The sequence below is a fragment of the Xenopus laevis genome, chromosome 8L (genome assembly GCF_017654675.1).
Source record: "Xenopus laevis strain J_2021 chromosome 8L, Xenopus_laevis_v10.1, whole genome shotgun sequence".
In the NCBI taxonomy this organism is placed as follows: Eukaryota; Metazoa; Chordata; class Amphibia; order Anura; family Pipidae; genus Xenopus; species Xenopus laevis.
The window spans coordinates 35,511,575-35,537,100 of NC_054385.1; the positions used below are offsets into that span (position 1 = coordinate 35,511,575).

Sequence of the window (25,526 nt, forward strand, 5' to 3'; positions counted from 1 at the left end):
GGCATGGACATTTAAGGGGCCCTGGCCACCAATTTTCTTATAATGTGGGGGGGGCCCTGGCCACCAATTTTGGCCACCAATTTTTTTTCTCATGTGATGTGGGGTCCTAGCCACCAATATTTTTTAATGGGGGGGTCCTGGACACAAATGTTTTTTATGGGGAGCCCTGACCACCAATATCTTTTTATTTTTTATTAACATGTGGGAACCCTAGCCACCAATATTTTTTTTGTTTTTTTACTGTGTGGTGGGGTTTGGACCTGTAGGTGGGGCTTGCGGTGGAGGCGCAGCCCAGGGGGCCCAAGAAATTTTGTCGTATGGGGCCCTGCAATTTCTGATGGCGGTCCTGGGTGCAGGTGGTAAAATATTGCAAGTATGATTCTAATGTGGAATCCCAAACTAACACAGACTACCTCTGTGCCAGAACTGTCCAACTAGGGGTCTGTGGCCCAGATAAGGCAGTCCTAGGCTAAGATTTCGTGCCAAGCCTACTCTAGAGCTCCACTAACTTCTCTCAATGACTTAAAGGGGTGGTTCACATTTAAGTTAACTTCAAGTATGTTATAGAATGGCTAATTCTAAGTAACTTTTCAAGCAGCCTTCATTTTTTCTTTTTCATGCTTTTTTAATTATTTGCCTTTTTCTTCTTCTGAATCTTTCCAGCTTTCAAATGGGGGTCACTGGACCCATCTAAAAAAACAAATGCTCTGTAAGGCTACAAATTGATTGTTATTGCTACTTTTTAATACTCATTTTTCTATTCGGGCCTTCTACTAGTCATATGCCAGTCTATGATTCGAATCAAAGCATGGTTGCTAGGGTAATTTTAAACACAGCAACCAGATTGCTGAAATTACAAACTAGAGAACAGCTGAATAAAAAGCTAAATAACAAAAAAAAACACAAATAATAATCATACTTAAAATTAATTCAACAGTGAACAGCCCCTTTAAAGTGGACACAGAATCTCCACATTCATCACATAGCCTCATGAAAAGTAAAGTATAATGAATGACTTAAATTTGGCCTAACACCAGTTTCTTGTAACTCCCTGTGAATACAACCAACCAGCCCTTATCTTTGTTACAAATTAATGGTAGTGCAAGGCACGTCCATCTTCAGGTCCCACGGCGCATGTGCGTCTGGCCCTGGTCGTCGTGGGGGTCCAACATACGCACACGTCATGACGCTTGTGTTTTCTCGCGGAGCGTCATGACGTCATCATGAGGCGCGAAATTCGAAAATTGGTGCCAAATCTCCTTTTTAAGCTATGCTCATCCTGGTAACAGTGCCCAAGCTAGCTTCTGTTTACAGATCCTGCCTAAACGTTATACTGTGTTTGAATTCCTGGCTTTTTAACTCCTGCCTGATTTTTTACTCCAATTCCTGCCGCCTGCCTTGACTTCGACTACGTCTTGCCTAATCCTTGCCGGTACCTCTTTTTCGACTTGTTACTATTTATGCTTGTTACTTTACTTGTTATCAACGGGTCGGTCGGGTAAAAAATCAAACCTTCCCGATCGATATCGTGGCCAGATATTGATCGAGAAGACCCGTCGGAAGCCCCCATACACGGGCAGATAAGCTGTCAAATTGGTCTAAACGACCGATATTGGCAGATTTATCTGCCGGTGTATGGCCACCTTTAGGCATTTGGGCCTTTATCCAATTACAGCTTTGCATTTACAGCGAGAGCTATAACGTGGCTCTCTGTCAGGTCTGCCTATCGGGTGGCTGCTCATAAAAAGAATCAGGGGGCTGTCTAATCTCAAGATCCTACAGGGAAAATTGTTGGGTGACGTTAGCTCTCCGAAACAAGCAGAGAAAGTAGCTATTCAGAATCAAAATGGCAGGGAAGTATTAGTCAGTAGGCCTTTCCAGCTGACGTGAGGCCACCCTTTCCTATTAGAAGAAAGGAGGTTCTGCCTAAATATTCGGAAGGGGTTTTTTTACAGTAAGAGCTGTGAAGATGTGGAATTCTCTCCCTGAATCAGTGGTACAGGCTGATACATTAGATAAGGGGTTGGATGGGTTTTTAGCAAGTGAGGGAATACAGGGTTATGGAAGATAGCTCATAGTACAAGTTGATCTCGGGACTAGTTCTGTTGTCATTTTGGAGTCAGGAAGGATTTTTTTCCCTCTCTGAGGCAAATTGGAGAGGCTTCAGGTGGGGGTTTTTTTGCCTTCCTCTAGATCAACTGGCAGTAAGGCAGGTTAAAATAGAGTTAAAAGGTTGAACTTGATGGACGTGTGTCTTTTTTCAACCTAACTTACTATGTAAGTTTTGGGAAAATTTTTAAAGCCGAATTTAAGGTAACAATTAAAGGCAATAATATATTAAGAGCTATATAATAGGCACTATAAGACCCCTAAAATACCAAGCTATATAGGTCTATGACCAACACGGCGAGTTTATGATTTATGAAATGGCAGTAATATAAGTAAGCCCCTTTCTAGTGACCCTTACAGACCAATTTACATTTGCTGGTTTACTGTCATTTGAGTAATGAAAGGCAACATTTTATAAATGATATTGGTATATTTACCAAGGGGGCAAGAGTTGCAACTGTACCAGGGCCCTACCCCTGTGGGGTTCCATGGTGGCAGGGACAAGTCAAAGGCAATATATGTGGTGGGGGGAGTCAGGTGCCTGGGTGTATAGCTCTTAGCTTAGGGTTGCCACCTGGCCGGTATTTTACCAGCCTGGCTGGTAAAAATGTTGCTTGATGCCAATGTTATTTATAGGGAAAAACACAGGGCCAGAACTAGGGGTAGGCAGAGTAGGCGCAATCATGGGGGGGGCCACTTTTAAGGGGAATTTTTTTTCTTTTTTAAACCCTGATTTCTAATAGTTTTTCAAATTTATAAACCACCTTTTCCAACCCCCTCTTGCCCATTATTCGTAATGCAGGCAGAAGCACTCATCCCTCTCTCTTGGCAGTTACTGGCACAGGTACATATTTGTGGGAAATATTTTGGCTGCTACTTGCACAGGTAAACAGATGATTTGGGGTAATATGATGGATATTTGGCTGCTGCTGGCACAGATACATATTTGGGGTAGGGTTGCCACCTTTTCTGAAAAAAAATACCGGCCTTCCAATATATTTATTTTTATTCCCTATTCATAACATTGGAATCAACCATCATTTTTACAGGCCAGGCTGATAAGATACCGGCCAGGTGGCAACCCTAATTTGGGGGCAATATGATGGGTTTTTGGCTCCTGCTGGCACAGGTACGGATTGGGGCGATATGAGGGATTGGCTGCTGCTGTCTCAAGTATATGGGGCAATATGGTGGCTGCTGGCATAGGTACACAGATGTTTGGGGCAATATGATGGATTTTTGCCTCCTGCTGGCACGGGTACAAATTAGGGGCAAAAAAATTGAATTTTTTGGCTGCCGCTGGCATAGGTGCAGATTGGGGGTAACAATATAATAATAATTTTGTTTTATGCAGGCACAGATTGGGGGCAATCTGAGGGTTTGACTGCTGTTGGCACAGGTACATATGATAGGTGTTGGCACAGGTACATGGGGCAACATGATGGCTGCTGGCACAGGTACCAGGGGGCAATATGAATGGTAAGGTGGGTAATGCAGGACTGGGTGGGGGCACTGATTGAAGCCTTTGCCTAGGGTGCCAAAATACCTTGGCCCAGCCCTGGAAAAAAACATAAAAATATAGGAAGGCCGGTATTCTTTTCCAGAAAAGGTGGTAACCCTAATAGCTCTGCTTTGTTACTATGGTACAACTTTTCTTATACAAGGCATCTTGACAGTTCTTCCATTAATCAGATGCCCTATCTCTCCCAGGATCATTATACAGCCCCAACAGTCCAGTTAATTGGGCTGATTTAGACAAGGCAGACCCCTTTCCCCTGAGGGAAATCTCCCAGCATTTCCTGTACTCACTTCCTAGCAGGTCCGGACTGAGAATTACAATAGGCCCTGGCATTTCAGGTACACAGTGGCCAAATCAGCCCACTATATACTGACTTTCTATGGCACCTGCAGCCCCTCTGGCATTTGGCAGAACGCACAGATTGCCAGTCCAGGCCTGGTACCCAGTACAATATTCCTTTGGTAAATTTAGCCACATTCTTCTCCACAAGGGATTATGTTCAGGACTCAGGGTAAATGCCTCCATTTTGGATTTCGCCCTCCTTTTTGTCACGTCAACTATATAGTAAACGCTATGCAGAGCGACACCTGTGCTCCCAGGCTGCTGGTTTATCCGCGTCTAGAACAAACACGAATACGCTGTTTTAAACATCTTTTATTAAACAATGTGACAGCGCAGCGAAATCCCCGAATGCTGCAGCAAGCCGAGCTCCACAATGTAACGAGCAGTTGTCTGAAAGCGCCGACAGTGGCCGGATATAACCTGCTCACACTGACAGCCTCCCCTCATAAACACTCTCCACAGAAACAAACTCGAAGGCGTATGGGTGGGGGCGGGAAAACAGCGCGTAGTGATTGGAGGCTCGCTGGGAATGAGTCACGTGAGTGCCAAGCCAGGTGGGCTGGGCGGAGCGATCGAAGTGACCGGAAGAGGCGTGGTTTTCCCCCTGAGTTTCTGGGCGGCTGCGGCGTTCGGAAGACTTAGCAATCGGTGTACGGTTACCGGGAACTATAGGAGCCGATTGTGGTGATTATAAAGTATCCGGCGTTGTGAGGTTAGAGCCCTGTACAGGTACGTGAAGTAGGAGCAAGTTTCCTGAGACTATAAGTGGGGGGCGCGGTCCATAAGTGGAGCAGAGGTGTCCCCCTTATTCCTAAATGACGTCGGCCCACTGGGAGTTTATATAAGGCAGCTGCAGCCTTCAGCACCCAAGCGTTCACTCACTGCCACTCACTCACCATTCACTCTATGGAAAGTCCCGGGAAAGCCAGCCGTGCAGTTTCAGTGTGTGTCCTGCACTTCATTGGCTGATTCTCCACACTCCGACCTGTCATAAACTCAAGCTCGGGGAACAACTTCTCCATCCCAAAACTGCCTCATGAAACAATACTATGTCTGTGCAACCTTCCCATGTCCTTACATCGCACAGTCTCACTCATTTTTTAGTCATTGGCAGCTGTTTACATTCTCTGCACTGCTGGTTCTGACTCCTGTTGGCATTGCCAGGAGAAGCACTGGCTTCTGCTACATTGTGTCCCTTGTAGGGATGCACCAAATCCAGGATTTGGTTCAGGATTCAGCCAGGATTCAGGTTTTTTCAGTAGGATTTGGATCCTTCTGCTCGGCCGAATCCTAATTTGCTAGGGCTGGGACTTTTTGTCACAAAACAAGTTAGTTAAAAATGTTTTCCCTTCCCACCCTAGTTTGCATATGAAAATTCGGGTTCTATATTCGGCCGAATCTTTTGCGCAGGATTCAGTGGTTTCGGACGAATCCAAAATGGTGGATTCGGTGCATCCCTAGTCACTTGTCAGCCAGATAACAGAAAGTGGTGGTGGCCATTGCATTTAGATATACATTTCCAGTAAATGAAATACAGTAGGAACCCGCCTTTTAGCTTTCCAGTGGGCAAGAACAAATCGTGTAAGATCCAGGGAAAGTCTTATGAATTATACAGAGACGGGACTGTAACAAAATGAGGGTATGTAAAAGCTTCGGTGTTGCATTATCGTGGTGTGTAGTTCTACCTTAAGGCAATGTTCATAAATCCAATTGAAATAAAAAAAAAAAAACTATTTCTCGGTTAAGCCCAAAGTGGTATACAGTGGTCATGTCCTGGGAAACCCCCAGCCCAAGGGTTATACATCTTTTGCTACAGCAAATCAAAAAAAAATAAAAATAAAAAGATCGGGAATGACCTATTGTTAGTGAAAAAGTAGCCCAGAATATTTCATGGAAACTTAAAATGAGGCGGGCACAAGCCTGGACCCACGAAGTAGTAAAGCCGCAGTCAGGTGGTAAACTGTTAAAAAAAATTAAGAACCAAGGCCTGACGCGTTTCGTGTCTACCAGGGACACTTAGTCATAGGCTACTGTTTAGTGAAATAGTAGCCCAGATATTTCTTAAAAATAAAAAATTTTAGTAAGGACATACATTAGCCTTAGGCTAATGTATGTCCTAATAAAGATTTTTTTTATTTTTAAGAAACATTCTGGGCTGGTTTTTCACTAAACAGTAGGTCATTCCCGACCTTTTGTTTTTCGTTTTATGTAAAAACGTAACTTTTACTGTATGCTTATTAATGTATATTGGAGATTTCATTAGAATGACGCCCCCTTTTTTTATCATTTCATCGTGTTTTGGTTGAGAACGCTCTGTATTTCTGTATGTTATGTTGCTTTTAATGTTCAGCGAGCTCAGTGCAGATTTTAAGTCCAGTGAAAAACTTCTTGCTTGTTCGTTTACAGTCAGGCAATTGGAATGAGCGCTTTGGCCATAGGAATACTATATAGGTTAGTGCTTGTCCACTTACAAAATATAACACAAGGCACTTCCAGTAGAAAAGAATCGCAGGGCTGAGTTTATTTAGGCCTATTGACGTGTCACGTTGAGACCTTGATTTGTTTATTCTGTAAAATGCCCCGGATTTCACTTGTAGCTTTTTCAAAACTTCCATAGTTCGTTTCTTTTAAAATGGTTGTTCACCTTTAAATTGACTTTTAGTATGATGTAGAGCAGTGATCCCCAACCAGTAGCTCACGAGCAACATGTTGCTCCCCAACCCCTTGGATGTTGCTCTCCGTGGCCTCAAAGCCGGAGCTGATTTCTGAATTCCAGGCTTGGAGGCAAGTTTTGGTTGTATAAAAACCAGCTGTACTGCCAAACAGAACCTCGAATAGGCTGCCAGTCCACATAGGGGCTACCGATAGCCAATCACAGCCCTTATTTGACAGTGCACCCCCAGGAACTTATGCTTGTGTTGCTACCCAATTATTTTTACATCTGAATGTTGCTCATGGGTATAAAAGGTTGGGGACCCCTGATGTAGAGAGTGTTATTCTGAGACAATTTGCAATTGGTTTTCATTTTTTAAAATCAATTACTGTTCCTGGAAAACAAAGACTCTGCTCCATGTATAGCAGCCAAACGCCAATGTAAGTGTTTAGCACGTGTTATATGTTGCGTTGTCTCCCTCTTCTTCTTCAGGAGACTGAATTCACAGTCCAATGACAAGTATAGATTTCTGTATTCACAGCTTTATAGTAAACCTGGGTGTGTAAGCAAACCCTTAGCCTTCCAACTGGGCAGTTGTCTCCTCCAGCTGCCCAGACATTATTATAGCGCGTGTCCAGAGGGCTCTGCTCAAGTGTTATTGGAAGGCAGTGTCCTCTGTATTGAATGGACCAATTTGATCATGAAGTGGATCAAATCATATCCCAGCAGCAACTTTCCACATGTTGACAAATGTAACTGAAAAACCAAAAAAGGACAGACCACAAAGATTGTAATAGTACAGTACATGTAAATATAGTACAGTGATACCTTATCCAGAAACCTTTTATCCAGAAAGCTCTGAATTACTGAAAGGCCGTCTCCCATAGACTCCATTATAATCAAATAATCCAAATTTCTAAAAATGATTTCCTTTTCTCTGTAATAATAAAACAGTAGCTTGTACTTGATCCCATCTAAGATACATTTAATCCTTATTGGAGGCAAAACCAAAATTTATGGTTTATTTAATATTTATATGATTTTCTAGTAGACTTACGATATGAAGACCTGAAATCCGTTACCCGGAAACCCACAGGTCCCAGGCATTCTAAATAACCAGTCCCAAGCATTCTGCATAACAGGTCCCAAGCATTCTACATAACAGGTCCCAAGCATTCTACATAACAGGTCCCAAGCATTCTACATAACAGGTCCCAAGCATTCTACATAACAGGTCCCATGCATTCTACATAACAGGTCCCATACCTCAGGGGTCCCCAACCACCAGGCCGTGGCCCAGTACCGGGCCACGGACAGTCTTGAACTGGCCCGCCAAACCTAGGGGAAATTACTGTGGTGCTCCAGAATTGGACACCGACCCCTTCTGACTCCCTCCCCCAGTCGCTTTACACCGGTCCCTGGGCCAAAAAAGGTTGAGGACCGCTGCCATACCTTTTATAAGAGTTTGAGAAGGACAAAAAAGCCCCTGAAAATTAATGAAATCCAATGCAAGATATCCAGAAGTGCATGTGAGATGTATATAAACTTTATAATACCCAGGAGCGATGTACATCCTGTTAAATATTCACCTCTACAAAGCCACGTTCGTTATAAAAAGTGTTGATCAAGTGTCGCGTGTCACATGACTCGTTCATGCTTGAGTATTATGAAAACACAAATACGGCCCTTTTGTAAATATTGAACAAATAAAAATTTGCCTCAGAGCTTCATGACCTATTCAAGCGCTCTGTGGCCCTGTGCCTTTATGTGGTGGCTTCTAATATACTTATATTTTACAGTATGGCTGTGTTATACTTTTGCTACACACACGCGCAGTCAAACAATATACAGGTATGGGATCCATTATCCGGAAACCCATTATCCAGAAAGCTTCGAATTACGAACTGCCCCTCTTCCATAGACTCCATTGTATCCAAATAATCCTATTTTTTTTTACTATTATTTCCTTTTTCTCTGTAAGAATAAAACACTACCTAACTTAGATATAAATAATCCTTAATAGAAGCAAAACCAGCCTATTGGGTTTATTTAATGTTTACATGTATTTCTAGTAGACCTAAGGTGTGAAGATCCAAATTACAGAAAGATCCGTTGTATAGAAAACCCCAGGCCCCGAGCATTCTGGATAACTGGTCCTATACCTGTACTGTAGTAGAAACGATGCTGAAACCGGTTACTAAATAAATGAAACCCAAGCAGCAGTGTCAGTGACAAAACGGGTATCAACTAACGAAGCACTTCACTGATAGTTCTCAGTGTGGTAGAATCCCAGTACTAATTGTGTCTAAAATATAATTAAGACAACCAAACAGGTAAAGGTATGGGATCTCTTATCCAGACACCTGTTGCTTGGAAAGCTCCATATTACAGGAAGGCCATCTCCTTCAGAGTCTATTTTAAGCAGATTATTCTAATTTTTAAATGTCCTTTTTCTCTGCAATAATAAAACAGTAGCTTGTACTTTACAGTAACTAAGCTCAATGAACCCATGTAGAAGGCAAAGCAATCCGATTGGGTTTATTTAATGTTTCAATTATCTTTAGCTGAATTAAGGAATGGTGATCCAAATTATAGATCTCGTATCCAGGAAAACCCCATGAACCTATACAAAGCATTCTGTATGATCAGTCCTATAACTTTGCATCTTCTTAAAGCCACAGCTTCCGTTTTCAGCATACTCCAGTCAAAGATCTTTTTGCTATTTCTTCTCTGTGCGACACCTCTGCGTGACTCACTTTGGGAATGGTATCCGGTGTGCCAGATGCAGCGTTATCAAATTGCGCGTTGCTAACGGTGTAGAAGCCAGGCTGGAGTCCAAGGGGTCGCAGGTGGTGGAGGGAAATCGCTGTGATGCTATATAGAAATGTTTTATTAGATCAAAGTCTGGACTGTTCCATCAGCTGATTGCAAAAGCTTTATTTCAGTCACCAGTTGAGCAGTAGAGAGTGAACTTTGGTGCTTTCATGACTCCAGACACGCAGTCTATGTGGGCATTTATGGATATGAAAGTTTTCCTGCAAGGTGGATCCGTATTTTTTTTTCACTGATTATTCTCAATTTGATAAATATACCTTAATAAGCAGCTCCATGGAACAGAGCGGTCCAGAGCTCGCAGGATTTTTGTCGCAATGTTTTATTAAAGCCATGATCTGCCTGTAAAAGACAACGACCCCCATGAGGCTCGGGTGCAAAACTCCCTATAATGTTGATCAGGGTGACGCCCATTGTCTTGCTGAAGGTCTACATCAGAGTAGGTGCAATCTGACTGCAGGTTTTCAAAAAAAAAAAAAAAAACTTACAGCATTATCTTTTACTATAGTGCATAAACATGTGCCCTGTTCAGGTTCAGGTACAGTTATGGCATCCATTATCAGGAAATCCATTATTCAGTAAGCTCCAAAATACAGAATGGCCATCTCCTATAGACTCCAGTTTATCCAATTAATCCAAATGTTTAAAAACAATTTCTTTTTTCTCCGTGATAATAAAACAGTAGCTTGTACTTGATCCAAACTAACATATAATTAATCCACATTGGAAGCAAAGTCAGCCTTTTGGGTTTATTCAATGTTTGTATGTTTTCTAGTAGACTTAAGTTATGAAAATCTAAATTATGGAAAGATCCATTATCCTTGGGCATTCTGGATAATAGGTCCCATGCCTGTACATCTTAATAAGGAGTATAATAGAGCCTTGGATTCTCTTATAGCTACAAAGTAGCTCATGTGTTTGAAATGTAGACGCGCTTCTGAAGCAAATAAAAAATATTCATGAGAACGTGCTTCAACAACACTTGCTGGTGTTTGCACATGCTAATAATCTGTGCTGATGTGTTAATACTTGCATTTCGGCACATAGCATCTACAGTCTGTTATTGATATCTGTTTAATTCCTGCATGTTTCATTATACTAAATGATTCTTCCTTCTTCTTCCACAGAATATAGCCGCTTTGAGTCAAAGATCCATGATTTGCGTGAACAAATGATGAACAGCAGTATGAGCTCGGGATCCGGTTCCTTGCGTACCAGTGAAAAGAGGTCCCTATATGTAAGGTACAAAACTTACTACATCTCCTGCTCCGTACCGCATTACCCAGTGTAATGGCAGCCATCTTTACATGAAACTGGGTGCATGGAACATTTTTGACAGGCTCACCAGGTCCGTAGTTAAATCTCACTGTAAGGAATGGTCTGTTTGGAAGCAGGATCTGGCTGGAATAAGAATGAAGGGGAATCCAGTTTCCCTCTACATCTCTTTTATGTTCGTTCGCTTACATTCCATTTCCTCCTTGGGCTAAACGAATCATCATATGAATAAAAACGAATGGAATGCAAGCATTTGAATGGGGCTTCATTGTTCTGCACCCCACTAACACCAGTGAATTTGTTGACATACATTGCCTCTACACTTGCAAATAAGAATGTCTTGACAGGAACAAAGATCAGGCTTTACTTGGACTACAGTCTAGTGTCATTGTGTGCACTCGTTACAGGAAGATGAGAGAGGAAGCCGACAGCCATTGTGATTGCTTTCTGACCTTCATAGTAGTGTTGGGGGCTCTCGGGGTTATGTAGTGAACTGGAGTAAGGAATGACACAATCAATCCCCAGTTTATAAAGCTTGTACCCAATAATGCCTTTTTTCTTTCTTTCAGAGCACTGTTTGACTATGACCGTTCTCGGGACAGCTGTCTTCCCAGCCAGGGTCTGAGCTTCTCTTATGGAGACATACTACATGTCATCAATGCATCTGATGATGAATGGTGGCAGGCACGACTAGTTACACCACATGGGGAGAGCGAACAGATCGGTGTTATTCCCAGCAAAAAACGGTGAGGTTATGGGGACAAACCGAAAACCCCCCTTTTTTTTCTTATTCATTTCTGTATCTATCCTAAGAAACGCTGGAGCCTTTTCTATTTTACCGCACCGTTAAAATTTATTTTTCTCTGAACAGGGTTGAGAAAAAGGAGAGAGCTCGCCTGAAAACAGTCAAATTCCATGGACGCTCAGGCATAGATTCTAATAGGGTAGGTATTTACTCCTTTCAGTAACGTGAAGCACATGAACAAATTAATATGTTTGGGAAGACTTTCAAATAGTTTTTTAAGGAAACAACAAAGGGAGTTTTTTTTAATCTCATAACAAAACAAGAATCATATCTAAAATCATACTGTATTTGTTTTTTTAAATGCTCTAATTTAAACCAATGAACTTGAAGACTCCACTTGCCCCCAAAAAAGGAAATCTGTGGCACATATCTGTTTGCTGTGGCTATTAATGTTGATGTAAAGCTTTTCAGAGGCCTCACAGTCGCCTTTAGCTGTTTCTCTTCATTCTGTCTTTTTGCAGGAGTTGGGTGTCAGATATTCATTGACGATCCAATATATCTTATGGGGGGCTTCCTTTCCTAGCAGATGTATTAGAGATCACTCATCAAATAAATTATTCTAGTATAAACAAAATCTAACAAAATAACTGCCTTTTGCACAAATTCTGCATGTAGAGAGACAGAAGTGAGCTCTGATACATCTGCTAGTAAAGCAAGCTCCCCTATAAGAAATATAACTGTCCATGAATATCTGACACCCAACTCCTGCTTGAAGGGAGAATGATGAGTAACTGATGCTGAGAGAGGGATAGTGAAAATAAACTTGATTATTTCTGAAACTGTACTGATTTTTTTATTTCAGTATGATGAAGCTTATATTAAACTTTCACTTTTGCTGTAGTTCCCCTTTAAATGGTTATTTTTCTATTCATATTTTCAGGCACTGGTCTGAACAAACCCCCTTTTGTGGGCAAAAATATGATTCTTTATGGTATTCTTCTTGTCCTATGTAGGATGCCATATTGGGTGCACTTCAGTTAACCTTAATTTGTGTTTTTATGTTTTACGGGAAACATTTTGATACACACACGGCAAAAACCAGCTAATGGGTGTGGGAAACTAGATCCAAGAAATTGCCTTTTTAGCCTAATTAAAGGTTCCGCTTGCATTTCATGTTTACCCCACTTCAGTTCATCACATTCTTTCCATTACAATTTATTTTGCATGCCGTATAAACCCATATTTTTTTTTTCTCTTTTATTTTTTATTTTTCAATATCATCTCAATGTACACATGACCCCTCTGCATCATCATATCCCCCCGTGTCCAACAGTCCATCAAATCCAAGCGTAAAAAGAGTTTCCGATTGTCTCGCAAGTTTCCATTTTACAAAAACCTTGTTCAGGAGAACAGCACTGCACGTAAGTAAGAGGGGGCCCCACTGTAGTACTCCTGTTTCATGCTAAGCAAGGCTTCATCCTAGAAAGACGAATGTGCCTAAAGGGTGTGTCGGAAACATCAAAGCATTTGTCTAGAGCAGATGAGGACTGCACACTGAATGATATTCTAATGTAAATATATTTGTGTAGGGCTCGGGTAATTGCTAAGAAGTGCATGGTTGCACAAAAACATCTTATGATTTGAATAGCCTCAGCCTGTTGCTGTAGGGCAGGTAGTAAAAGCACTAAACAAAAGTCAGAGGGTTTTAATTAGGGTTGCTGAGCTAGAAAGCAAGGAGTGCAAGCTGTAGAGAAGATGGGCTAGTTTGTTGCTGGCTCTAAACACAAAAAACTTGTTGCCCCTGTGTTCTTCCATCGTTCCATACTTGCCATTTCCTTCTGTTTTTGCCTTATGCATGGTTCATTCTCACGCATGCCTTTCATTCACTCCTTTCAACCTCCAAGTGGAAGCAACGCTGATTCTCTTACTTTAATGATGGGGATTCCCCCATGTGGGTTCTTTCTAATGCTGTCTCTTGCTCACTATCTCTCACTATATCTGTCTCTCTCCTTTTTTCCGATCTGTAATATCAGGACTTCCCTGGCTTAAGTGACGATTATTATGGATCAAAGAGTCTGAGTAAGTCTTCAGTGTGAGCAGTGGGTCTAAGTTTACTTGGGGTTGTCAGTGCTTGGGGTAAAAATCAGCTTGTGGGTGGCGTTTAAAAAGACACTCAAATTTACCTTTCAGTTACATGCACCATGCAAAGGCAGAAATATGTTTATGGTAACAATAGCACTACATTTAGTTTTGACAGTTCTTTTTTGAGCTGCATAATGGACTTAGAGTTGGCGTATGAGCTGAATGGGTGAAAAGGGATTTCCTTTAGTCTCACTCGTGCTACAAATTAGAATGGGACAGAAAACTGCATCAATCTCATTATAATGGGTAGGAAAATGTTTTTACTTTGTAATGACTTTCCCTAATTTACCCAGTCTGGGGATATTTTAAAAAAAAAATGATGGAAACGTAGTGTCTTAGAGGCCCATTTATCAAAGGTCGAATTTCGAAATTCAGGTGCGTTTTTAAAAACTCCCCTAAACTCCTATAAATTCGAAATCCAACCAATTAAAAATTATTAAAAAAAATTAAATTTTGTAAACTCTGATGAATGAAATCAACCAGAAAAACTCAAATCAAATTTGATTACAGTTTCAAAAACTTGATTCGTGTCTTTCTGAAAAAAAAACTTGAATGTCAGGAAGGTTGCAAACAACTCCAAATTGATCCCTGAAAGTCTCCCATTGACTTAAACAGCAATTCGGCAGGTTTTAGGCGGCGAATAGTCTCATTCGAGTTCTTGAAGGGCTAGAGTATGATAAATCATGAAAATTTAAGTTGAATTCTTTGAAAAACTCAAATCAAATTGGAATAACTCCCTAGTCGAATTTGCTAGTTTTGACCATAAATAAAACTTGAAATTTCTAATTCGAATTTTCAATCTGACCCTTAAATCTGCCCCTTAGTGTTCGGCCACTCTGCCTCCATATGCTGTAACATAATTCCGCAGGCAAGTGTAGAATGTTTCGGAAAGATAACGTTTGTGGTGGGAAACATTGTGTTGCTTGAGAATCTTCCAAATATTCTGCTTGGCTGTGTCATGGCACATATGGTTTGCATTTTTTTTTTGAATTCCACTAGAACCACCTCTTTTGGTCTGTGGATGGAACTTTGTGATTCTGGAATGTTCCACTTTCATCAGAATATAAATGTTTTCCAAAGGATGAAACACAAGACTAAGGGCTCTTACACACGGCCGTTCCGACCTGCGCTCCCCTGCGTTCCGTTTTTTGGCGTTCAGCCGCAGGGGAGCGCAGGAATAGACGCAAGTCATTATTTGAAATGGGGCTGTACTCACTCAGGCGCGTGTAGGCGCCGAACACAGGTTCAGACGCAACATGCTGCATTTTTCCTGCGTTCGGCGCCTACACGCGCCTGAGTGAGTACAGCCCCATTTCAAATAATGACTTGCCTCTATTCCTGCGCTCACCTGCGGCTGAACGCCAAAAAACGGAACGCAGGGGAGCGCAGGTCGGAACGGCCTTGTGTAAGAGCCCTTAGAATGGCTTTGCATACTTTGGGATGGACCTAGTCCATGGCTAGTAAATGTTCCATATATTCCAAATAAACAGATCTTTAGCAGTATTTAGGCCTCTAGATTTCTTGCTGCCTTTGGGATCACTTGGCTACACCCCAACGCATGTATGCAAGAACCTTTGTATTTTTAAAACTGTTGCAGCATCGTTGATCCATTATAGGAACTGGAGGGATATGAAGGAAAGCCAAATAAAGGCCACACAGAACATTGTTAAAATATAGTGCAATTTTTGCCTGGCCAGACCCAGATTATAATGGAAGAAGCACTTCACTAACAACCACATTTGCCTCTTGGTATAGCTTGTCTCTCGTTTGTGTTTCCATTATTTTTGCAGTTACCCGCGAGTTTATTAAAAAAATACAAATTGGGGGGGGAGGGGAACGAATAGTTTATTTTTTTTTTTACAAAAGTGATTTGTAGAGTATGCAAATTAATCTAGTCAAATATGCAGATAAGCTCTTTGCTTGACACCTTTATCTAAATAAGAGAGTGAAAATAGTGGCTGGACGAGATGATCCAGATTCCCTGCCGTAAATTGATCCCTCAGGAAGACTCGAGTAACAGAATTCAGTCAATGGGGCCGTATAGTGACCACAACCACCACCAGCCTCCTCAGTGTGCTGCCTTCAGATGTTCTTTTCCTGTGTCCCGCAGTTTGTGTAATGTTTGTGCAACTACTGCTGCCTATAACACACTCTTTTTGCTCTGCAGAAGCCGTAACATCAAACACCAGTGACAGTGAGAGCAGTTCCAGTAAGTGTTTGTTATAAATCTTTTCCAGGCACCCCATACAAAATGTTAAAGGGATACTGTCATGGGAAAACATGTTTTTTTCAAAACACATCAGTTAATAGTTCAGCTCCAGCAGAATTCTGCACTGAAATCTATTTTTCAAAAGAGCAAACATATTTTTTTATATTCAATTTTGAAATCTGACATGGGGCTAGACATATTGTCAGTTTCCCAGCTGCCCCCATTCATGTGACTTGTGCTCTGACAAACTTCAGTCACTCTTTACTGCTGTACTGCAAGTTGGAGTGATATCACCCCCACAGCAGCCTAACAAAAGAACAATGGGAAGGTAACCAAATAGCAGCTCCCTAACACAAGATAACAGTTTTTTTACTCAATAGTAAAAGCCAAGTCCCACTGAGACTGATTCAGTTACATTTAGTATGAGAAATAACAGCCTGCCAGAAAGTAGTTCCATCCTCAAGTGCAGGCACAAGTCACATGACTGGGGGCAGCTGGGAAACTGACAATATGTCGGATGTGTTTTGAAAAAAACATGTTTTCTCATGACAGTATCCCTTTTAATGTCTTTACCCTCCAAAGATGAACCTTCTGTGTATTTTCTGACACTACAAATATATTCTGATTTGTTGTTTTGTTTTTTATTACAGAGGGCCAGGAAGACACAATTTTATCCTACGAGCCAGTCACTCGACAAGAAAGTAAGTAAAACTGGAATATGTGTGTGTGACTGCACAAGGCACACTGTTGTTCCAGTTACGTGCCTAATGTCTGATCTCTCTTCTAGTTCACTACGCTCGACCAGTTATTATTTTGGGCCCCCTAAAGGATAGAGTTAACGATGACCTCATTTCTGAATTTTCGCATAAATTTGGCTCCTGCGTCCCCCGTAAGTAGTCCCAACCTCTTGTGGTTGTTGGATTCTGTGGATTCCTGTCATCCGTGTGCCCTGTACTGAGCATCCCTCGTTCTCTGCAGACACAACCCGGCCGCAAAGGGAAAATGAAGTTGACGGACAAGATTATCACTTTGTGGGTTCCCGTGAGCAGATGGAGAAGGACATTCAAGAAAACAAGTTCATTGAGGCGGGACAATTCAATGACAACCTTTACGGAACGAGTGTTCAGTCTGTGCGAGCAGTGGCTGAACGGGTGAGTTTTATCGACATGATAGGGGGGGTTGGGTGGTTTTGTATCTGTTTTGCTAATGTCGATGGAAGATTTATTATGTTTAACCATATGCATAAATGTCATTCATAGAAAAATGTACCCTCCCTTTTATTCTCTTGCAGGGAAAGCACTGCATACTTGATGTATCTGGAAATGCCATCAAGAGACTACAGCAAGCACAATTGTTCCCCATAGCTATTTTTATTAAACCAAAATCTATAGACGCTCTCATGTAAGTAACTGCCAAGATCCTTACGTTTTGTTGGGGGAAAAAAAGCAATTATTTTCAGGTAGTTCACCAGGAATAAACACTTTTTTTCCCAATTACTTTTTCTATTTGTGACCATTTTTCTAATATTGAATTTTAATGGTTCATTATTCACGTCTTGTGTCTTTCTGAAGCAGCTCTGGGAGGGGGACGCCGACTCAACTGTTCTAAATTGATACATGAGTTGATATATTTCTTATATTTGTCCCTGCTGAGCAGAATCCCCTGCGTTTCATTAAAGGGGTGGTTCACCTTCAAACAACTAGTTGTTTTCAGATAGCGACTTTTTCCAATTACTTTCTATTTGTGACATTTTTACAATATTGAAGTGTAAAGTGTCATTTTGCACCTTCTAAAGCAGTTCTGTGAAGTGGGGGGTCCCCGACCCCCCCTCCAAACTGTTCTAAATTGATGCATTTATTGGATACATTTTTTAATCTTTGTCCTTAGGGCAAGGCCAGACATGGCGTTCTTACGTTGCGTTTTTAAAAAAGCTCTATCTGCCGTAAATACACCACTGAAACCACACGCGACCGTCAACATGCGTTTTTCAGCAATTGGCATCTATATGAATCTATGAACCCTGTTCTGATAGAAAAGATCACAACATTGCTTCGGCCATAGCCCTAGATCTTTTTACCGGCTACACTGGTTTTCTCCTCCCCTGGGCAAGCTGGATTTTAAAGGGTTAAATGGGCCAGCAAATGTTTTCTTTGCAAACCCAGGTAGACTTCGGAGTCTTGACACTTAATTGACAAAGTGTTATTGTTTAATAAACACACCACACCAACAAAATCATCTGGGTGTGGTGCCTTGTGTGCACAAAAACATGCGGAATAAATTCTGTCTCGGCATCAAAGTTGTAAAATGAGTATAAAGTTTTCTTTCTGTGCTCTCGTTGTAGGGAAATGAACCGGAGGCAAACATTTGAGCAGGCTCAAAAAATGTTCGATAAAGCCACCAAGCTGGAGCAAGAGTTTGGAGAATTCTTTACAGGTGAGAATTGTCTTGGCAGAGATTATCACCCCACGAGGCTCCTTTGGTTCTGACAGGAAGCAGCGCAGTGATTTGGATATGAAATATTACATATCCCTTTAAACTAGTTTAACTTTGTAGCTATTCAGAGACTTTTTATGAGCGGACTTCATTTCTTCATATCGTTTAGCTTTTTCTTCAGCATCTCACCAGTTTGGTATTGTAGCAGCTGTGTGGTTGCTAGGGTGTAATTTCCCTGAGCAACCAGGTAGGGGTTTAAAGGAAAGCCTGGAAGCTAAATAGGCGAATGTCAGAAAAATAAGATATGTAATGAAAAGTAATAACACGGAGCAATAGTTGTTTTTTTTTTTTAACTGAGGGGTCTGTAACCCCTATTTATAAACTTTGAAGGGGCATAAGAGAAAATTAAAAAAATAAAATAAAATATGAAAATAAAAAAAAGACCAACTGAAGTAGGATATTTTGTAACAGACTAAAAGTTAACTTAAAGGCAAACTATGCCCATAAGTCTGTTGCATAGGGTAAAAAAATAGCAAAGTGTATTGTTCTTCTTCATGGCACAAAATTGGCAAAATAGAGAATTAATTTTTTTGGTGACACCTTGTCCAAGATGTGCTTTGTGGTGCCAGTAACAACAAAAGAGAACTGTCGCATGCTTATTACTAGAAAACCAATTTTTTGAATTCAGGTCAAGTTTAGCAGAACAATGCACAGCGAGCACAACACTGCAAATAATCCAAGTTTCAGCTTCATATAAAGTCTCTTCCACACACTGGATGTGAATCGCTCATTTCAGTGAAATTGTAAATTACACCAGTGTTGATTGCGGGCACATAAAAAATCCAAAAATGCTGGATAAAATTTGCAGTTTGGTTGCAGGTGCAAACTACAGAATAATTGCTGCTGATCAGCAGATGTCTTGTCACTTTGGAATTTATACGGACTCGCCAATAGCAGAAATACTTGAGGAAGAGGAAGGAATAGAGGAAGGAATGAGCAAGAACACATAGAGCCAAGGCAGTAATGTACTTATTATTTGCTAAATGCATTGCTCACTCTTGGGAATGATAGGACAGCTTGTAGTGGGGGGGAGGGTTGTGTATATAACAGAACGCAGAGTAGAGATGACGGAGCTCCTCTGGCGGCACGTCTGCTCACGATCAATGTTCTCGCGAGATCCCAGTCATTTCACACCGGCTTCAGCAAGACATATCGCTCGCTTCTGAGCGCTGATCAACAAAAGCAAGTCGTGCTAATATGCAATCTGGCTTTATTAATATCAAGAATACAGCAGCGGGTAAGACCTAGGGATGCACCAAATCCAGGATTCGGTTCGGGATTCGGCCTTTCAGCAGGATTCGGATTCAGCCAAATCCTGCCTGGCCGAACCGAATCCAAATCCTAATTTGCATATGTAAAGTAGGGGCAGGTTGGGAAATCATTTGCCTTTTCGTTGCAAAAGAAGAATTTTTCCCACTTTTACCTTTCCTGCCCTAATTTGCATATGCAAGTTTGGTTCGGTATTTGGCCGAATTGTTCACCAAGCGTTTGGGGATTCAACTGAATCCCAAATAGTGGCTTCGGTGCATTCCTAGTGAGAACTAACTCGTTTCGTGCCTGTTAACCTGAAACACCTCTGAAGAAGTGCCTAGGTTAACAGGCACGAAGCGCGTTGGTTCATACCCACTGCTGTACTTTTGATATAAAAAAGTCGGATTGCATGTTAGCACGACTTGTTTTTGTTCAGCGCTTAGAAGCGAGCGATATGATGTCTTGCTGAAGGGGTTATGTGTGTATATAGATATATATATACTGTGAAATTTTATTTTTTGTGTTGAATACAGAGCCTTTTTTTAATTGCAACAGTAGTGCAATGTATCTTTTTAAATGTTTATGGCAGTTTTTCTTTAGCTTTAACAACTGTGAGTGACAGCAGTCGCATGTGAGCGTTACATTTGCTATAGTCTGGCCTCTAATAACTCAGGCTATTTATTCCTCCACAGCCATCGTACAGGGAGACTCTCTAGAGGAAATCTACAACAAGATCAAGCAGATCATCGAGGATCATTCCGGCCATCACATCTGGGTGCCATCTCCTGAGAAACTCTAAAGTCTACACTGCCCAGATTAGACATAACCGACCCCCCAAGCCCTGACCCCCACAGTTTCCTCCATCAGCCCCCACTTCTGAATCGTAGGGGTTTTGTGTGAGTTTCTGCCATCAAATGCGGGAGATCTTTGTCCCATCAGTTGCCCCAAAAGTGTATTGGCTCCTGCGAGCTATACTGACCCAAAGGTGGGGGGCGGAATTTCTAAGAGGCCGTAAGGAATATACAACCTTCACCACCCCCCACCCCCTACGAGTGAAGGGGGTCTAAATAGTCTATGAACATTCGTTTTATAAATGCAAAAAAAAAAGGGAAAAAAACATGAGACTGTGTTCTTCATATCTTTCCCCGACCCCTAACGGATTGGAAGAAGGCATATTTATATACATACATATATATATATAATGTAAGTGTGAGTGTGTGTATATATAATTTATATATGACTATATATATATATTATATATATTTTGGCCGTGATGGGATATTGGTCCCTGCTATTCTATTGTTTGTAAGGATTTTTTTAAAGTTCTCTTTTCCTGTGATTGACAGAGCTGTTGACTCTGTAATGGTACTCTATAGCCTGTCCATCTTGGCTGGATTTGCTTGCTCTGGGTAAGAGGCAAAGGAATGTCTGCAACATAATGGCGGTCAAGCCAGCATCAAACATGGGAAAGTGTCGACCAGCGATGCAGCTGCTTGTCGAGGAGCTCTATCTCTATGCCTCCTTGGTGCCCGAACTTCACCGATGACTCGAAACAGACACAATGTGCATTACCTTTAAGAAATCTATTATGTTGGACGGACATGAATCAAACTGGTTCTTCCATCGTTTGTTGTGCCGAAGGTTCTGTGAACCAGCCTGCTGCGCATCCCCCTGGGAAGAGGCATAATCAAACCTGAAGATTTGGGGCTGACCCGCCCCCCCATCTTTATACTTTAGGAGAACAGCTCTGATCATATCTGTGCCATTCCAATGGATATTGACTTGTACGATGCCTGTAACTCCGTCTGTTGCAGTGCCGTGTCGCTTGTCCACACATTGGCCACCACCTTAAGGAGCGGTTTGATTTATAATAGGATTTTTTTTTTTTATTTGCCATCTTTTTCCCTATTGTAAACTTGTGAAAGTTCTCCTCTGGGATTTGCACGTGCTACATAAAGGTGTGCATGGACATGCTCTCCGCCGGGGCTTTTAATCAAACCGACAGAGCAGACCCGGCGTCTCTCCTCCAAGGACTGACACTGAATTTTCTCATCTGAATGCCGACAGAAGTTGGCGATAGAATGGAATATGCCAGACAAAAGTCCACCACGAGCAGACGGGACTTCTAATCCTGCTCCATCTGCATGAAGGCTTTTTTTTTTTTTTATTTGATTTTATTGGACCAGTCGCATCAGCATTTTTCATGGTAACTTCCATTTTAACTGAACGGGTATTTAAAAAAAAAAAAAGTTTTCTTTTAAAATTTTCATTCGAAAGGGAAAAAAAATATTTTCTTTTATTTCAGATCAGTATTTTTGCCACCTAAATAGCTGTGAGCCTGGCACGATGTGGGAAGGGTTTTTAGCTTTACAGCGAGGACCAATCCGTGCCGAGTGCCATGAACCCATCTCTCAGTGACCTAATATCTGCTGTGTGCCAATTAAAGGTCCTTGTTGCTCTGATGCTGCTGTCTGTGCTGCTGGAATGTTATATTGACCTAACGATGTAAAAAAACAAAGGGCTTTGGCCTGTCTGCAGGAGACGGGTGCATATAGAGCACGGGGTTGTGGAGATCAGCACATAACAGAGTGGGATCTTGCTTACACAGGGAGCTCTGTGCGACATTAAAGATGGTGTTTCCTGTTAAAGGAACCCAGGAGCATTCTATACACAGAGAAATAATCTCCTGCTGACTGTGAAACTCCATACAACACAGTGAGAATCTTCTTCATCCAAACACAACTCCGTAGGGTTTTTTTTTTTTTTTTAAACCATAGGAGTTCTGTCACTGTGTGGGAGTCCAGAATAAATGCACCTTCATGTGCAAGGATAGCCCCCCTTTCTCACTTGGCACGCTTGAGAGCAGGCTACAAGTTTAACGTATCAGAATTTCTATACGAGTTTGCAGAGACTGCATCACATGGAGTCGGGATGGTTCAGCGCCCACATCCGCAGACATCGGCATTAGGTTTGCGTTTAGATGAGAGCTTTGTTTTCCAGTTCTAAAGAGAGAAAAACATCTTTTTAAAGTCATGTTGAAAATCCACAAACCTCAGGGTCCTTTCCCCGCGGGAATAAGAAGGAGGCTCTCTTCCATCCACTTGGTACTTGGCAGTGCAGGAGTCAATCGGATGTATCAAATGGTGCCTCATTTGTGGAGTCCCGGAGCTGCTGGTGTTGGTTGCTCTGCACTGCCTGGATGGAAGCGCAGGGGTCGGACAATTTAGGGCTACATATTGTTGGCTTCCTATATATAGTAAGTGGAAGCGCATTGTGGCTGAGCAGAGTTGGAAGAGCAGGTTTTGTAGCTGACACTGTGGGAAATTTTAGGAATTCTCTCTGTTCCAACGTGTGAGCCACATTTTGTGAAACTCGCTTTCCCGAAGCTTGAATCAGGTGTGGAGACGCAGTCCTGCTGCCGCCCACGATAGAAGAGCTGAGCAGCTGGTGGTGTGGTTCACATGTGTTCTATTACACAACCTTTTCTATACATATATATCTATCCATGCCTTCCCCTCCCCCACTGTAATTTACAATAATGCAGAAACTTAAATTGAATCGGATTGTTTAAAGAAATGCTGGAAAACCCAGGAGGCACATATATTTTTTAATAAACAGTTACAACCAGTCCTGACATTTTATTTTCTTTATGGCGTTGTGTTACTGTGGTACCATGCCTGTGTTTAAATGTCCACTGCTTGCCAATCACAGAGGGTTCTTGTTCCTGGGAGACCCTACAGGAAGTATTAGAAATTGAATATAGAAAGTGTATCAAAGTAAGTAAAATATAATTTACTTGTTGCTCTGCTCTGGTAAAAGTTGTGTGTTTGCTTCAGAAAGACTACTATAGTTTATATGAGCAAGCCACTGTGTAGCCATGAGGGCAGCCATTCAAGCTGGAGAAAAGGTATAGGTTACATAACAGATAAAACACCATTGTATTGGACAGGGTTTATCTGTTATCTGCTGTGTAACCTGAGCCTCTTCTCCAGCTTGAATGGCTGCCCCCAGGGCTACACAGCAGCTTATTTATAGAACCTATAGTAAAGATCTGTATTTTGTGGATTAAGTTATCCTTCGTTATCAAATAGTATATGGTTCACTATGAGAGTAAGGCACTGCCAGACCTTCAAACTTTCACAAGTCGTGGGTATTACTCTGGAGAGCCAATTTTTTGTTAAACAGTAGTCACTTTATTCAAGAATCCACGACATGGTGCATTTTTTAATAAAGTGACTACCGTTTAACAAGAATTGACTCTCCAGAGTAATACCCACGATTTGTAGAACCTATAGTAGTCTTTCTGAAGTAAAAACATTTTGCAAAATTCTTTTATGTTTTTTGTTCCCCACTGTAATGTTGTATGGTTTTCTGGGGAAGGTGATAGACAGAAGCCATCAGTATCCTGTAAATCAGGGATCCCCAACCTTTAGAACCCTTGAGCAACATTCAGAAGTAAAATGGGTTGGGGAGCAACACAAGCATGAAAAATGTTCCTGGGGTGCCAAATAAGGGCTGTGATTGGCCATTTAGTAGCCCCTATGTGGCTTGTCAACCTACATTGAGACTCTGTTTGGCAGTGCACCTGGTTTTTATACAACCAAAACTTGCCTCCAAGCCTGGAATTTAAAACTAAGCTCCTGCTTTGAGGCCACTGGGAGCAACATCCAAGGGGTCGGAAAGCAACATGTTGCTCAAGAGCTTCTGGTTGGGGATCATTGCTGTAAATGATATTGGTGATGTAGTGTTGATAAATAATGTACCCCCTGTTGTAAAATATGAGGATATATAGAAGTCACCTTGGAATTGCATGACCTGTATATTTATATGTTCAGGGAACTCCTCTGTGACTTCTATCATATACTTGGGCCTACATCATTCCTTAAGACAATGGGTCCTGAGACTAAACGGGGGTCGATGCTGTATGCTGCACTGAAAGAGGACTTTTCAAGGTGACATTTGTACATGTACGGAATAGAACTGAGATGGCACTGCAAATGTACATTTTGGTGCCTGTGCTCCTTTAATGAAATCTCTCTTGTTTCCATGTGGCCGTAATGCCTGTATTCAGCTGGAAGCATTTCCCAGGGCCCCATCTGCGTTCCGTCACACTGTGACATGTTGATCTTCAGAAAGAGGCAGTCTCCTTGGAATCCTTAAAAGGAAAGCAGAATGGGGACATGACACGGCATCCATATATCATATAGTGCCCATTCTCTCTCTCTCTCTCTCTGGGAGCCGGACTACCCTAATGGCTCTGTATGCGGAATGTTTCTTCTCTACAACTTGGCCTTGAAAGTGATTCATCTAATGAAGCCCACACAACGAATAGCGATACTGGTTTTTTGTTTTTTTATATATATTCATCAGCATGAATTAGAAATCCAGTTGTTCCAGATTCATTCATCTTTCCTGACGTCTTTTCAAGAACAAAATGACTGAAATGTTTTTACCGATTTACCCCTTAGACTGATGTGACCCCATTGTTTCTACTCCACGGCCGAGCAGACTTGCAAGGCTTCAGCTCATAGGGAACAATCGAATTTGATTGGTAAAAGCCCAAGGGGGGATGTGGGGAATTTCTTTGATAAATGAGGCAAATTGTTCAACAAAATTCCAGAATGTCAGGCAAAAGGTAAATACATGGGATGAAAATAGAAGCGCTGGGAAAATGCCAGAAATTCCAGTTCGACCTATGAGAAATATCTGTGTATATTTGAACTACGGCAGCCTGGAATTATGGATCTGACTTTAAGCAGCTCTAGAAGTCGGGTTCTCCTTGTTACAGACTGCTGAGGGCTATGGGAAAAGTGTCAGCTCTGTAACATCAAGTTCGGGCATGGCAATGCTTTATTTAGAAAGCTCATTGTTGCTGTTAAAAGTAACTAACCTTCATAGTAGAGATGCGCCAAATCTACTATTTTGGGATTGGGTCGATCGCACATCTTTCATGAAG

At 41.6% G+C, this 25,526-nt stretch overlaps 1 protein-coding gene across 6 annotated transcripts in view; it reads left to right on the forward strand.

Moving 5' to 3' along the window:
* The window catches only part of LOC108698334 (disks large homolog 3), a 113,775-nt gene extending 90,578 nt beyond the window's left edge, over positions 1-23,197 (forward strand). For 3 of the 6 annotated variants that reach the window (XM_041572689.1, XM_041572691.1, XM_018229745.2), the window contains 11 exons: positions 10,583-10,697; positions 11,300-11,476; positions 11,602-11,674; positions 12,809-12,896; positions 15,785-15,826; positions 16,477-16,527; positions 16,614-16,715; positions 16,805-16,977; positions 17,118-17,227; positions 18,168-18,259; positions 20,263-23,197. In XM_041572689.1, coding sequence (XP_041428623.1) covers positions 10,583-10,697; positions 11,300-11,476; positions 11,602-11,674; positions 12,809-12,896; positions 15,785-15,826; positions 16,477-16,527; positions 16,614-16,715; positions 16,805-16,977; positions 17,118-17,227; positions 18,168-18,259; positions 20,263-20,369 — 1,130 coding nt within the window. In that variant the 3' untranslated portion in view covers positions 20,370-23,197. Of the gene's footprint in view, positions 1-4,468; positions 4,700-10,582; positions 10,698-11,299; positions 11,477-11,601; positions 11,675-12,808; positions 12,897-13,508; positions 13,555-15,784; positions 15,827-16,476; positions 16,528-16,613; positions 16,716-16,804; positions 16,978-17,117; positions 17,228-18,167; positions 18,260-20,262 lie in introns of those variants that run through there. The other 3 variants (XM_041572690.1, XM_018229746.2, XM_018229749.2) reach the window with 2 other exon arrangements.
* The last annotated feature ends 2,329 nt before the right edge of the window (positions 23,198-25,526 follow it).